This window comes from Balearica regulorum, chromosome 3 (genome assembly GCF_011004875.1).
Source record: "Balearica regulorum gibbericeps isolate bBalReg1 chromosome 3, bBalReg1.pri, whole genome shotgun sequence".
Lineage (NCBI taxonomy): Eukaryota > Metazoa > Chordata > Aves > Gruiformes > Gruidae > Balearica > Balearica regulorum.
Window position 1 is genome coordinate 38,951,673 of NC_046186.1, and position 15,930 is coordinate 38,967,602.

Sequence of the window (15,930 nt, forward strand, 5' to 3'; positions counted from 1 at the left end):
TGAGGACTATAAACAGGGTGGAGGAAGGACATATTAGCTTTGTAAATAGCTATACTTACATGATATACCGGTTGCTATTAAAAACCCCCAGCAATGTGTGTGCTGTAAATGAAGTAATTTACCCCTATTTCGTTGAGAAGTAGAGTTCCTCAGATTTTATCATGGCTGAAAACTGGCATAAGGTATACTGGACTTTGAGTGTGAGCAGCAGAAGCAGTACCAGTGTTGAAGCAGTTCTTTGTGAGAGCTGCTTTGCTTTGAAGACCTAAACCAGCTAGTTAAAGCTATTATATGGCTTTATTTCTCATATTTCTGTGTAGCACTATATATAGAGTAGCACATATGCGTTGCCTTAAATATTCTGGGTTTTTTTCACTTGGATTTATTTATCTTCCACTGTTTACTCTCAGCATTACCTTTTATTTCCCATTAATATGAGTCTTGTTTGAAGACAGTGTAACTGATAATTTCCACTTCTTGAAAGTACCTGAAAATCTGGAAACAGGTTGGAAAGTAGTTATGTTATCTTGGTGTACCTGGGTTTTTTTATTTACTTCAGTTTTTGTGTATTTGTAGTTTTTTTGGTAAGTTACTGACACTTTCTAATAAAAGTAACCATTTTACTCAATGTTTCCACACTTCCAGTTTGATGTCAAGGTCATTCTGAGACCGTGAACAGTAAGGGCTTATGGGAGCGCTGATGTTTAATTCCTCAGGTTTTTCTTGTCTTTGAGTTTTTCTGTAGTATTTCCTTGTGTGTTGATAATTTCAAACATTTCCATTGTATTCAAAACACAGGAAAAAGGGCTGAAAACCAGGCAGGATTGACACTTGAAAATTTTACTTGATTTTATGTTGCTATTACCTCTTCATATGAGAGCATTTGTGAATGAGTTTGTAAAGGGGGGGTGACCACCATGGCTCCCCCCCCCCCGCCAAAGCCCCTATACTTTTGAGTTATTTAATCTTTATTTTTACAACAGACAATTCTAAATTCTACAATAAAGTGATGAAGCTCTTCAGAGATAATGACATCATGCAGAGATGATACTGGAAGCCTATGATAGCTCTGTGCTATGAAGAAACAATCAGCATAAGCCCCTACTTTTTCCCCTGAAGCTGGGAAAGTCATACTCCCAGATAAATTGGCTATGGACTCTCAAATTCCTGCTGAGTTTAGACTAACATTTTGGCCACTGTATCTGTTAATTAATTGGGAGGAAAGAACAAAATTGTGGATTTTCTTCAGCGTTGAAGGGGATTTTTTAAAAATTTTAATATAATTTCATGGAGCTACACTGTATCTTAGGATGTATGAGCAGATTCAGAACAATATTCAATACTGCTTCTGCTCCCCGAGAAGGATTAAGTGCTTAGTTTCCTGGAGGAATAATTATTTATACTCCATAGTATTGCATAGAAAGCACAATTCTATATAATTAGATTGTCAGTGTAGGGAAGTTGGCGACATTACTCTTAGGTAGTTGTTATGAAACTGGTCATTAGGAAGCATAAATAAAAACTAATGGTTGTAGTGCCCACATCCTGTGAAATTTAAATGCAGCATTAAAAAAAGTAAAGTAGAACTTTCCCATTAAAAAACAAACCAAAACACATAGCACAGTGATAGAGTGCATTTTTTCTCATAGGTATTAAGACCTAATTTTCTCGTAGGTGCCTTTTCTGGGAAATAAGATATGGAAGCCCACTCATGAGGGGATAGGTTATAATCACTGCATATCATGCTTCCGTATCAAGGTACAATTGCAGCCAAGTCTTGACAGTGACAAGCAAGCACTGTAATACTCTTACCAAGATCTGCAGTTTATCAAAGATTGTCTAAAAAGACACTCAGTGGAAAAATATTTTAAAAAGCAGCTTTTGCTGTGGAATTATTTTTTAAAATAAATTGAGCTTGAATTTCAGCTATCTTTCTTTATCGTTGTTTGTAAAACCAGATCTTTTTACTTCAATTTTTCTGTATTAGTGTGCTAGTTGTTTTTGTGGAAAAAATGAATTCTACCAAATTAAAAAAAAAAGACCTTCATTGCTGACCACTTAAATAAAATTTCATTGTTGAGTACAAATCTGCTCATGATGTCCCTTCAAAACACTTATTTCTCCGAATGAGATAACACTTCTTATGTACATAAAATATTATTATGTATATACGGCTTTTAGTTTTGACTTCTGGATAGTTGTTCAACTGTAGTTGTAGCCAGCAGAAAGTGAAATTTTGAATTATTTACATTAATCACAATTTTTTACATATTTTCTGTTTTCTTAGCAGCTTTAGCCAATAGAATAAGCAACTGATATTGGGGCTGTATGTGTTAATACCAAATAGCTTTGTCTTGAAATTTGTTTCTACACAGTAAAAATGTAAACTTCAGCTCACCTAAAGAGTGTGCAACTATTGGCAGATGCTTAGAGGGTTCAGTAAAGAATCAAGATGATGTTGCCTCCAAGGACCAAACTGGGATGTAATTTCGTAGTTTAGTGCAGTGGGTTTAGTCCACATTAAGTGGAAGATCATAGACTTTTTCTTTGTTGGAAGTAATAGAAGGGAGCAAGATGCTGATGCAGCACTTAAGGTGTATAAGCCAGACGTACACTGTGACAGTGTGCTATTTGCTGCATAAACAGGAGAAGTTTAGTAGTTGTTGATTCAGTGGAAACTATTTTGGGAAGGGAGGGAGACAGACCATCTAGGAAGAACATGGCTGACCTCTTTGGATAATAGGAGCTAGCTTGTGAAATCTAGTAATTAACTGAAGCATTTGAGGGTGCTGAGAAATTGATGGTGAGCATAAAGGGTTCGTGGTTGTCTTAACTCCAAGACTGGGCTGCTGCCAGGAGTGATAGGCAGCCACCTTCCTTCACCTCTATGGTCTAATCTCCATTATGTTGATGCTAACGGTGCTTGAGGCTCCGTAATCAAGTAACCTGAACAAAATTATTAACTTTCAGCTGGCTGATGGACACTGTTGGGTGGTATGTGCTTGCTGGGAGTGGGGTGGAACTCCCCTGCAAGAGATGGAGGGGCAGTGGAGGGATGCGCCTTTTCTACTTTGAAACTCTGTGTCCCAAGCAAATGGGCTAATCTTGCTGCTATAACATTACTAGGATTATGGCTAACAAGAAGAAATGAGAATTGTCACTGAAGTCTTATCATTGAAGAAAAGCAAGAAACATCATTCAAGGAAAAATTCTTAAATTAAAATCCCTTTCATAATGATGAAGAACACAGTAGGCAAAAGGACGATACTCTCCAGAAGGTATCATTATCTGTGCAGCACTTTTGTTAGTAAAACTCATTTTGTATGCGTATGAGTTAACGTGCTGTAGTTCTTGATTCCAGCAGAGGAGGACGTTCAGTTCAGAGAGTGATGTCTCTAGTCTGGCACTGTATCGGGTTTATGTCACAAGGTTTTGGTGGTGGGAGGACTGCAGGGGTGGCCTCTCTGAGAAGAGATCAGGAGCTGTGATGCTGACACTTGATGTCTGCAGAAAGTTTGAATAAACCTTACGTCCTCCCTAATTGCTTTTTCTACGTTGAAAAGTAGGGATTGCTACTGGGCGCTTGTATCATGCTCCAAAACTGAAAGAGGAGCCTTTTGCATATGTATAGTAGCAAGTTGTATGTCTTTGGCATCTGACAGTTAACTTGGCTTTGTGGGTTGCTGAAAGCAACTGTTGTCCTTCAGCTTGCTACTAGAGGCTGCTGTTGTCTTGTTGAAAGGCTTTTCTACATTGCCAATTGTTTTTGCTTGTGGCTCCAAATTTTACTTGGACCACTGATGATGAAGTAATTTTATTTAATACAGCAAAGAGGACAACCTGAACTAGGAGTTTGCTTAGACCTAGAAAGGTCTCTGTTTTCAAAAATCAGATTGAGTGAATCGGGACAAAAGTTCTTTATGGCAAATTAAAAAGCAAAAGGGAAAAGTAAAGGTTAGCTCATTACAGGTGGAATTTGTCAGGTTGGAAAGGTCAAAAAATTGTCAAGAAGCAGTGAATCAGTTGATGAATCATTTTTTAACTTCTCTCCCCACTCCCAAATATCTGGAAGAGTATTAGCTGATCGGTATTGTGGGATATATCACCAACCTCCTATATCCTTTCAAGTAATTAAGTCTGCAGAATTGACAGCAATCTTAGCATATTTATTTGTATATTCTACTTTGCAATCTTAGTATGTATTATTTTTCAAAAGAGTGGTAGAAAAACAAATTACAACAAACTTTTAATAAAATTTCTTTTATATAGCTGGAGAACTGCTGATTTTCTTGTTTTACGTCAAGATTGGTATGAAATGGAATTAATGCCTTTCATTTTTCAGGGCTGTAGGCATTCTTTGGTACATCTGAAATGGTTGCTCATTCAAAATAAGCAGTTTATAGGATGTTAGATGAAACACATGAGAAAATATTAATGAAGAAAGATTTATTCCATGTCAGAGGCTTTACATCATGTCGCTGCAGGCATTTATAGTGGATAACTCACCAGTAGGCATTTGAATAATTTAAGAAAACAAGTGCATGCAGAAAAATGCCATGGCCACCTATTGTGGCAATAGTGGTGTGTAATGAATTTGATGGTAACTTAGGCCATGCACAAATTGCATGTGCAGGTGATTTTTAGTAACCTTAATGTATGTTCCTATGCATAACTCATGTATTTAGATACTTGACCCTTCTAGCAGAGTTTATTTGGAAATAAAGCCAATTAGCAGCATGGCTGAGCTGGAAGATCTTGTTCAAACCCTTAACTTTTAAGCATTTTGTGGATAAATACTGTTTGTTTGAAAGCTTTCCTCTGTTCAAAATTTTTTTGTGGTTGAATTGACAGGCTGTGATCCTGTACTTACTGAAGAAGGGAATGTTCCTTCAGAATGGCTGTTCCTTAAGGCAGCAATTAACTGAGCTGTGGCAGAGCACTCTGTAACTAGTCTCCAGCTGACTTGAACTCTTTGGCTGGGTTTTTAATCCAGAATATCTGGGAATAGCAAAATGTTTGGCATATTAATGCTGCAGTAAGGAAACTGCAGTAGTACAGATAAGCTGCTTGGAAAATAAGTCATTAGATGAAATTACTGAAATACTCAAAGCAGTCCTTGAATGATTCTTAGAAAATACTGGGGAAGGAGAATGCACCTTCTCAAGTTTGGGTGGTTAGATTTTTGGGGTTTTTTTGTTGTTGGTTGTTTTGTTTGTTTAAGTTTAAGTCCAGCAGTTGGTGTCTGTTCTCAAACTGTAGCCCTAGTTAAGAATAAAGTTCAGCCAGTCTTACTGGCTTGCCTTCCCTTTAGTGGTGCTGGTCACAGAATCATAGACTGGTTTGGGTTGGAAGGGACCTCAAAGACCATCTAGTTCCAACCCTTCTGCCATGGGCAGGGACACCCTCCACTAGACCAGGTTGCCCAAAGCCCCATCCAACCTGGCCTTGAACACTTCCAGGGATGGGGCATCCACGGCCTCTCTGGGCAACCTGTTCCAGTGCCTCACCACCCTCTGTTGGAAGGTAAAAGCAAGGAAGCAATGGCTGTGGTCACTTAAGCTGCAGCAATGCCTAGAATTTCCTTTACATTTTGCATGCATTTGATAAAAACTTTGCTGGAAACTTGCATAAGCCCTCAGTCAGCTAAGACTCGCTTAAGAAGAATTGTTGAGAGAGAATTTTGGCTGACTTCATGATTTAGGCCATGTACAGGTGATGTATACTTACTACAGATTTTCTGGTAGTCCATTCCTGTTCAAAAGAGAATCAGCATGTGACTAAAGTCAGGAAGTAAGGAAGCATCTGCTGGTGCAGTGGCAAAATACGAAAGGTGCTTCTACTTCTAACTATTAAGACCTAAAGAACTATTAGAATCACAGACTAACTTAGTTGAAAGGGACCTCTGGAAGTTGTCTGATCGAACCTCCTGCTCGTAGCTGTCCAGTCAAGGTTTGAGTATCTCCAAGGACAGAAACTCTTTCTGGGCCGCCTGCCCAGTGTTTGACCAGACCATCCTCATGGTGATGCCTAGTTGGAATTTCCTGCATTGCACCATGTGTCCTTTGCATCTCATCCTGTTTCATGAGTAGCTCAGCTATTGATGCTAGTGACTTGAGTGTTTTTTCAATAACATGAGAAAAAGAGGGGGGAAGAAATGTTGCTTCATTAATACTGCTTCAGTGCAGAAAGTGTTGTTAGAAGGGTGACATGCTCAAGTATTCTCATGTATGAACCTGTCAACTTTTGAGAGGCTTTGCGTGAAAATATTCACTGGGACTGGTTACAGATTTTACATTGAAAATGGTAAATGATTGTTGTGGTTTAGCCCCAGCTGGCAGCTGAGCACTATGCAGCTGCTCACTCACCTCCCTTCCCTCAGTGGGGTGGGGAGGAGAATGGGAAAGACAAAGGCAAAGCCTCGTGGGTTGGGATAAGGACAGTTTACTGAGATAGCAAAGGGAGAGGGAAATAACAAGAACAGTACTTAGAATATACAAAACTGGTGGTACACAATGCAGTTTCTCACCCAACGACCATACAACTCAGACACACGCACTCGGACCTATCCCAAAGCCGGACCGTCCTGGAGCTGCATTGCCCCTCCCTGACTAGACCCCCTTTTATGCTGAGCATGACATCACATGGTATGGAATACCCGCTTTGGCTAGTTTGGGTCACGCTGTTATTTCAGGTTAGACCTAAAATACTGCAGTGCTGAAACAAAGGTTTAGCAGAAAAAATGCTCTTCTATAGGTAAGAAGAGCAAAAATTACTTCTGTTCATCTTCAATTTACACCTCTGGTTTTGTATCTGGATTTCTACAATATGCCGTCACTTCCCTTATGCAGCAATTGTTATTCTCATTGGGGTTTCAGGAGAGTCGGGAAACTTGTTCCTAATTAGTCAAATACTAACCTATTGTGGTAATGGCCGCAGGCCTGTATCAGTTAGTAGAATATTGTAGTTGAGGGTTGAGGAATGCCTTCCTATCTTTGGCATTTGTTGCTGAATTAACCTTTGTAAGCATGTTTCTTTCCAGAGTGAAAGGTAATGAGTGGTGATTTTTGCATCCCTGCCCTTTGCAGTAATTGTTCCTTCTGCTGCTTTACCCCCACTTACGTTCTGCAGTCTCTGGTCGTAATCAGCAGGGCATAGCTCTCTATTTTGTTGTATTTTCAAACCTTCCCTTAGACCGTGAAGTGTTGTAATGATGCAGATTACATAGATCAGGATGGCTGCTTAGTTAAAACTGGTGCGAGACTGGCCAGCCTTATACTGAGTGCTTTGTCACAGAGATTTTCCAGTATAGGTGATCAGTTACTGCCTCTGCTATAGCAAATGTAAATGACTTATTTTGCTCTCAGCCTATTGCAGGTATAGGGAAAACACATTACGTCAAGCTTCCATAAGGTATTGGTGAAACTGTTAGAGTTTATTTCCCCTTTGTCCTTGAACAAAGCTAAATAATCTAGGGTGTTCCTTCCTTTTTTTTAATCCCCATCAGTAATAGGAATGTACAAGGGTTGGGTTTTTTTATAGTTACTCTGATTAGTAGTGTTCTTTCCCTGATTTCTTTCTCGATTTCTTGAAAAATTTTGGTGGAAATGCAGACCTTGCATTGTGAATTTAAGTTTATTTTTTAATGCTTTCTTTTTTCAAGTACCTTTTGCCCAGTGTTTAGTTGATGCACAAGTTGAAAAGCACTGTATTTGAAACCCATGTTCTCACCTCCAAAACAGCTGTACTAACAAAAATTTGTGCTGTACATATGACCTTTAGTTGGTTTAAGTAAGCATGTGAACATAAACTGGAGTTCATAATTTTTAGTTAGCCAAAAGGCACCAATTCATGTCTAAAACATTTATTGATAGTGCTGCTGTGTAGGCACAGATGTTAGTTTCATTTTATGTCATGTGTAAGCATTTAAGTATTAGTATTGTGTACCTGAAAAATTGTGAAAAAAAATTGTATCAGAAATTGTGATATATCATATCATTTTGTGCTAAAAGCAGTGAAACCGCAAGAGTGCGGGGTGGTCAGCCCAATAAATACATGGGATGCTGGCTGGGCTTAGATAGTCTGTTAGCGAGGACTCTGGTGCTGTGTATTGCTTATGTTTCATTTGCGCTACCCAAACTGTTTTTAGTCTGTATATGCTGTAGTTGTATGGTAAATTTAGTGCAGATGCAATGTAGTACAGGGGGTTCTGCTTTCTGATAGTATTTGGTATTTTCCTACTTCTTCCCAATCAATGCCAGTAACTCACAGATTCAGTCTGTTATAAGCCTAATGTAAGGCTAGAAATGTGTCCTTAGTCCAAAATTAGAAAAATAATTATAAGTAATAGTACAAGAAGCATCTGTTAGTAGTCTTTTTATAACTGTATATAGTCAAATACATACTATTTCTCTATCTCTTATTAAAAGATGTATAAGAATAAAAAGATTGAGATTTAAGTAACAACTAAAACCGTATTTTTAGGACTGTTCTACAGAAAATGCAAGTTGGTTTCTAAGACAGAAGTTACTCATGACACCAAGCTCTTCTGCTTGATGTTGCCTAAGAGCACACATCTCCATGTTCCCACTGGGCAACATGTTTACCTCAAACAAATCATTGCAGGTAAGAAAAATTGAGAATGTAACTATGTATATATTAACATAAATCCCTTTTCGTAGTCTTGGGAGAATGTCAGGTGCATGGCCACTAATTCCTGGTTGTAGTGAGAAAACCTGTGCTTCCAGCATCTCAATCACTGCTTAATAATGAACTGACTGGATTAATATTGCTGGAAAGCTACGAGGTGGCTGACACTTACTGTTGACCTTATTGACTCTTCCCCCTTTAAAACATTCTCTCTACTGAAGTGATGCTATTTCATTGAAGGGGGGAAAGCTCGTTGTACATCTGTTATGTAAGATTAGTCAGTTCCTTTTAGTTTTTTAGTTTGCAGCTTTTCTGGCATGCAGAGGGTAATGTTGCAAGTTTGCATTTTTTTTTTTTTTTTTCTTCTGAGCAATTTATAGCAGTAACACTACTCAACACTCCAGTTGCATGATATGAATAATTACATGAGGTTGTGAGAGGGATACATCTTGAAAAGCATTGTTTAAGCACTATTCTTCAAAATTTTGTAAAAGGCCAACTTAAAATGGTAGGTCAAAGAAATACTCTTTTTTTTAAGGGTACTTTAAAAAATTTGCATGTTAATGATTATGCTGATCACTGTGCTTGCATTGCACTATGCATGGCAGAGAGATTTCTTAGAAGAATTTTTAAATACCCTGTAATTGTGAACTGATTTGTCCTCTACCTAATTCTTTGCTGGTATCAAACTCTTGCAATCTTTCTTTCTATCATTATACGATAGCTTTTTGAAGTGATAGTGGAAGAAAATATAAGCATGCAGTACTAAAAATCTGCTATTTCAATTTAGGAAAAAATCAAGCTGTGATACTTGAAATTAAATGCAAATCTTTAGGTTTTTCATGTTCATTGAGGATGACTAAATCTTTTCTTCCAGTGTTTTGAATTGCTAAGTAGTGTAGAAATAACATACTGTACAGTGGTATGAATATTTTATTTGGAAATGGAAGGCTACTCTGATAGGAACTGGTGCAGTGGAAAGTAACACACTTGCTTAAAATCATGCTATGGTGTTATTTTTATGGGATATGCAGATTATTTGTTTACTGTTTGCTTGTTTTGGTATTTATTTGCAGTAAATTTGCTGGATATAGAGTACTTGTCATATTATTTCAGCTACCCTTTTGTCTTCTGTCTAGGGACAGAGGTAATAAAACCATACACACCTGTATTGCCTTTTTTGCCACTGGATTTCAAAGAACCATCTCGCAATGCTGGTGCACATATGTATTTAATGATTAAAATTTATTCCTGTGGACTGTTCACACAGGCACTTGACCACCTACAAATTGGTAAGTATATGTTGGGGGTTTTTGTGTTTGGTTTTGCAGCAATTGCTTTGTGTTTTCAGATTCACTGTCTAGGTATTGTGATGGTCTTATTGCTGACTGACTTATGCATCGGGACATGCTTATAACTTTTTTTTTTAACCTTATTCTCCATGCCCCAAATGTACTGGCTTCTCCTCACTGTAACTAGGCGTTGTCCATTACCTAAAGCTCTCCTGATTGATCTTCCAAATGTGTTCATATTTAACTATTTGGATGTGTCAACTGTATCACTCATGATAGTTGATTATTTTGTATTTGATTGTATATATTCTTAGAATGACTTTTTGTACTGTTGAATAAAGATAGTTCAGTTTTATAGACTTAAGATGCACTTCCTTTTCTGTTCCAGATATGAGGCAGATTTTTAACACTGACTTCACAAATGTTTGTGTACTCAGAGTGTGAAATCCATTAAAACAAGACGTTTTAATTGAACATCTGTTCTTTTAACAAGAATGATCCTTTCTGGAAGGAACTCTAATACTACAAAGACGAAGGCAATATGAAAGGGCCTTTTAAAAATCATAATGTTAATGAGCTTGTTTTTATCTCATTAATGTTTGCCATTCTATTTTTTGTTTGTTTGTTTTTATAAAGGAGACTATATTTCTGTCAGCAATCCTGAAGGTAACTTCAAGAAGTCACAGGTTCAAACTTTAGAAGATCTCTTTTTATTGGCAGCAGGGACAGGCTTCACACCAATGGTTAAACTGCTAAATTTTGCTCTGACTGAAGTTAGTCACCTCCGGTATGTACACTTATTATGATTTAATGCCAAGCTAGAATAGGAAGGATGAAATGTAATGGGCAAGCTTCAGTGTTAATAAAACAATGTTAAAAAATTAATAAATGGTATGAAAGAAAGCATTTTTCTTCGGCTTATGCCAAAAGCTGACATGCCTTAGGGAACAGTCTGTCAGAGTGTTTGGGAAGTTACACATGTTTGGTTATTGTCTACCATCAGCAAAACGGACTGATTTGCATTTTTAATTTTTGTTGTGATACAAAATGAGCTCACCAAGTAGAAAATCTGAGGGTTTATTTTTGAGTGCCTTTTTCTAGTATTGGAATACTTCAATGTTGCTACTGTATTTTTGGACTGAGGAGGTTTACAACTGTTTAGTTATGGCTTGTCTTTAGTTGAATAGATAGCATACTTTTATATTGTTTTCACCTGCTAAGCAACAGTGAAACATTTTACCGGATGAGTCCCGATTTTCACAAATGTGTGACTTAAGTATAGCATTAATCATATTCAGATACATAAAAAGGTGTGTATTGCATATGCATTCTGTACTCAACTTGTAAAATCTACAGAAAGAAGCATTTCTTGTTCAAGTGAACAGGTCATTTTGACCCCTTATGTCCTTCAGCCCCCCAGAGTTAGTACTTCTGCTTTATGTGATTGTCCATTTACGATTGTAAGGGAGTATACAATAGCTGAACTTGAAAAAGAAATGCAAAGAGTTACTGCAGGGGGCATACTTTGATAGACATGAGGGGTGCTTCCATTGCTTTTAGCAAAAGTTTGCCTCTAGAATCATGTCTTGCAGAATTTCTTAGCAGATTACATATTTGTCAATGTGAACTATTGTAATTTGGGAGAGTATAAAAATGAAAAATATGCCTGGCCTGTGTTTTCTTAAACTGTCCTCTGCAACAGCTTTAAACAGATTGGCTACTGTTTTCCTGTACCTTTGAATTCAGATTCTTGTTATGGAGATTAATTTCTAAGACTGAGTTTTATTCAATATAAGCACAGGATGTTTCAGTTCATTATGTCTTCATGAAGCACGCTTTGAGATTAATCGGACACTAGTCTTCATAGTAAAGCTGAAAAGGATTACAGATACTGCAGAAGTCTGTTTCTAGAAAAGAACCTAAACCCAGACATTATTCTTGTATTGTTCATTGTCCAGCAATTACATATAACCTTATTTTGTGAGCAGAAGAGACTGCGTACTGTTTGGCTCTTCCAAAGCATCATGTGTTGTCAGTAGCAAATAACACGTGGCTGGCTGGTTTTGTGAATCCAAAAGATAGATTTATCACCTGACAAAATGCTTCAGAAGCACTACTAAGTGAATTTGGAATCTTTTTTTTTGTAGGAGAAAACAAGTATGTCAAGTAGTTGTGATAATATGAAAGCAAAACTAAAGAGACCAGATGCAAATCTTGACTTTTTGTCCACAACCAGAATGAACAGAGTAGATAACGTGTATGAAAGACTACTTCTGCACAGATGTTGCTGGTATCTACTCTGTCCTTGAAAGATGACCAGAGTGGCTTATTTTAACTCTCTTCAACACAATTTTATATGGGAACTCAATGCTCACAGTTAGCTTAGGATGCAACAGCATATTTTTTCTTACTAGTCAAAGTAAACAAATTCTGCCTTCTCACCGTGGAGGCTTGTTATGTGCTAGAATGACTTGATCTGGTACAGGTTCTGTTTATATACAGATACAGCATTAAGCTGGATGTTTCTGACTGCTCTAGGCATCTTAGTTTGATGGCTTTATATTTGCTGTTTAACCCTCACTTTATTTTTTGGGAAAAATATTGCAAGACCATCTTTATTGTATTTACACGACCGAGAGCCTATGGGTCAGGATTAAAGGGAGGGCTGCGGCAGGAGACATTATAGCGGGGGTCTGCTACAGGCCACCTGACCAGGGGGACTGAGCAGATGAAGCCCTCTATAGGCAGATAGGAGTAGCCTCACGCTCACAAACCCTGGTCCTTATGGGGGACTTCAACCACCCTGACGTCTGCTGGAGGGACAACGCAGCTGAGCGCAAGCAATCCAGGAAGTGCCTGGAACGTGTTGATGACAACTTTCTCCTCCAAGTGATAGAGGAGCCCACGAGGAGAGGTGCCATGCTGGACTGTATTCTCACCAGTAAGGAGGGCCTGGTAGGGGACGTCAAGGTCAAGGGCAGCCTTGGCTGCAGTGACCACGAAATCGTGGAATTCAGGATCCTCAGGACAGTGAGGAGGGTGCACAACAAGCTCACTACCCTGGACTTCAGGAGAGCAGACTTTGGCCTCTTCAGAGATCTGCTTGGTAGAATACCATGGGACAAAGCCTTGGAAGGAAGAGGGGCCCAAGACAGCTGGCTAATATTCAAGGGTCACCTCCTCCAAGCTCAGGAGCGGTGCATCCCAACAAAGAAGTCGTTGAGCAAAAACACCAAGAGGCCCCAGTGGATGAACAAGGAGCTCCTGGGCAAAGTCAAACAAAAAAAGGAAGCCTACAGAGGGTGGAAGCAAGGGCAGGTAGCCTGGGAAGAATACAGAGAAACTGTCCGAGCAGCCAGGGATCAGGTTAGGAAAGCCAAAGCCCTGACAGAAATTAGTCTGGCCAGGGATGTCGAGGACAACAAGAAAAGCTTCTATAGGTATGTTAGTGATGAAAGGAGGACGAGGGAAAATGTGGGTCCCCTCTGGAATGAAATGGGTGACCTCGTTACCTCGTTACCCAGGAGATGGAGAAGGCTGAGGTGCTCAGTGACTTCTTTGCCTCAGTCTTCACTGGCAAATGCTTGAGCTACACTGCCCAGGGCACAGAAGGCAGGGACTGGGAGAATGCAGAACCACCCACTGTAGGAGAAGATCAGGTTCAAGAATATCTAGGGAACCTGAAGGTGCACAAGTCCATGGGACCTGATGGGATGCATCCATGGGTCTTGAGGGAACTGGCGGATGAGGTGGCCAGGCCACTCTCCATCATATTTGAGAAGTCCTGGCTGTCCGGCGAAGTTCCCGCTGACTGGAAGAGGGGGTTACATAACCCCCATTTTTAAGAAGGGTAAAAAGGAAGAGCCAGGGAAATACAGGCCGGTCAGTCTCACCTCTGTACCTGGCAAGATTATGGAGCAGACCCTCCTGGAGAGTATGCTCAGGCACATGGAAAATAAGGAGGTGATTGGTGACAGCCAACATGGCTTCACTAAGGGCAAATCATGCCTGACAAATTTGGTGGCCTTTTATGATGGGGTTACAGCATTGGTGGATAAGGGAAGGGCAGCTGACATCATCTGCCTGGACTTGTGCAAGGCATTTGACACTGTCCCGCACAACATCCTTGTCTCTAAATTGGAGAGACATGGATTCAACGGATGGACCACTCGGTGGATAAGGAATTGGCTGGATGGTCACACTCAAAGAGTTGTGGTCAACGGCTCAACGTCCAAGTGGAGATGAGTGATGAGTGGCATTCCTCAGGGGATGGTACTGGAACCGGCGCTGTTTAACATTTTTGTCGGCGACATGGACAATGGGATCGAGTGCACCCTCAGCAAGTTTACCGATGATACCAAGCTGTGTGGTGTGGTTGACACACTGGAGGGAAGGGATGCCATCCAGAGGGACCTTGACAAGCTTGAGAGGTGGGCCCATGCAAACCGCATGAAGTTCAACAAGGCCAAGTGCAAGGTCCTGCACGTGGGTCGGTGCAATCCCAAGCACGACTATAGGCTGGGCGAGGAATGGATTGAAAGCAGCCCTGAGGAGAAGGACTTGGGGCTATTGATTGATGAGAAGCTCAACATGAGCCAGTAATGTGTGGTCACAGCCCAGAAAGCCAACCGTGTCCTGGGCTGCATCAAAAGAGGCGTGACCAGCAGGTCGAGGGACCTGATTCTGCCCCTCTGCTCTGCTCTTGTGAGACCCCACCTGGAGTACTGTGTCCAGCTCTGGGGGCCCCAGTACAAGAGAGACATGGAGCTGTTGGAGCGAGTCCAGAGGAGGGCCACGAAGCTGACTGGAGGGCTGGAGCACCTCTCCTGTGAGGACAGGCTGAGAGAGTTGGGGTTGTTCAGCCTGGAGAAAAGGCGGCTCTGGGGAGACCTAATTGTGGCTTTCCAGTACCTGAAGGGGCCTACAGGAAACCTGGTGAGGGACTGTTTATGAGGGAGTGTAGTGACAGGACAAGGGGTAATGGGTTCAAGCTGAAGGAGGGTCGATTTAGATTAGGTATTAGGAAGAAATTCTTTACTGTTAGAGTGGTGAGGCACTGGAACAGGTTGCCCAGAGAAGTTGTGGATGCCCCATCCCTGGAAGTGTTCAAGGTCAGGTTGGATGGGGCTTTGGGCACCGTGGTCTAGTGGAGGGTGTCCCTGCTCCATGGCAAGGGGTTTGGAACTAGATGATCTTTAAGGCCCCTTCCAACCCAACCCATTCTATGATTCTATGCCTTGCTGCTTGAGGGCACAGAAGCAGCTTCTGTCTGTAGTGCTGGGCAAATGCTGCTGAACCTCTGAGGCTGCACTGTGAACGCTGGAGAATCCACAGCTTCCCTAGGCAGCTTTTGCTGTGATGTAATGGGCTCGGATCATTGGATTTCCATTCTTACTGTCTAGCCAAAGTCTCCCTATTATCTTTTGTGTCTGTTATTTCTTGCCTACAGTAAATGTCGAAAACTATTTGTTCTCTTCCTGTCTGCAGTATCTTCTTGTGCATGAAGTCATAATGCTCTTCCTTCAGTCCTGTTTTTTGTCTTAGAGGCCAAATTGTATTTGGCCAAAGTATTGATTTAAAAAGAGTATCAGTCCTCTATGCTGTTTTCTCCTTTTTAAGATGAGATTTTTTGCTCCTTTTTACTCTTGGTGTATAACTGCAATCTGGTGAGTAGGTTTCTTAAAGAAAGATGAGTGAGGCACAAAGGCACTGAACACTAGGTTTAGAGGGGTAATGCTCTTCTCAAGTAAGTATAGGATGCTTGTAGTCAATTCTTGATTCTCCTTGATAGTTGTATCTTGTTTTATCTCCAGCTTTTCATTCATAAATTACCACTGTGTTCTCCTATTCACTTTTAATACAGTGTTCCACTTTCATCATCATTCTTTTCTGGTTTTGAAGGTGATTGTGTAACTTCTTCTACCTCCTCTTCTTCCTCTGTGTTAAAATCCTCTAAGGGTCTCTTTAACTCCTCTCTAGATACAGCTTTCCA

At 40.1% G+C, this 15,930-nt stretch overlaps 1 protein-coding gene across 4 annotated transcripts in view; it reads left to right on the top strand.

Moving 5' to 3' along the window:
- Nucleotides 1-15,930, top strand: part of CYB5R4 (cytochrome b5 reductase 4) — a 43,927-nt gene that overhangs the window by 22,042 nt on the left and 5,955 nt on the right. For all 4 annotated transcript variants that reach the window (XR_012834457.1, XR_012834456.1, XM_075747613.1 and 1 more), the window contains exons 11-13: nt 8,482-8,622; nt 9,786-9,938; nt 10,575-10,725. Coding sequence is in view for 2 of the 4 variants with exons in the window: in XM_075747613.1 (XP_075603728.1) it covers nt 8,482-8,622; nt 9,786-9,938; nt 10,575-10,725 (445 nt within the window). In the remaining 2 variants the exon portion in view is untranslated. The remainder of the gene's footprint in view (nt 1-8,481; nt 8,623-9,785; nt 9,939-10,574; nt 10,726-15,930) is intronic.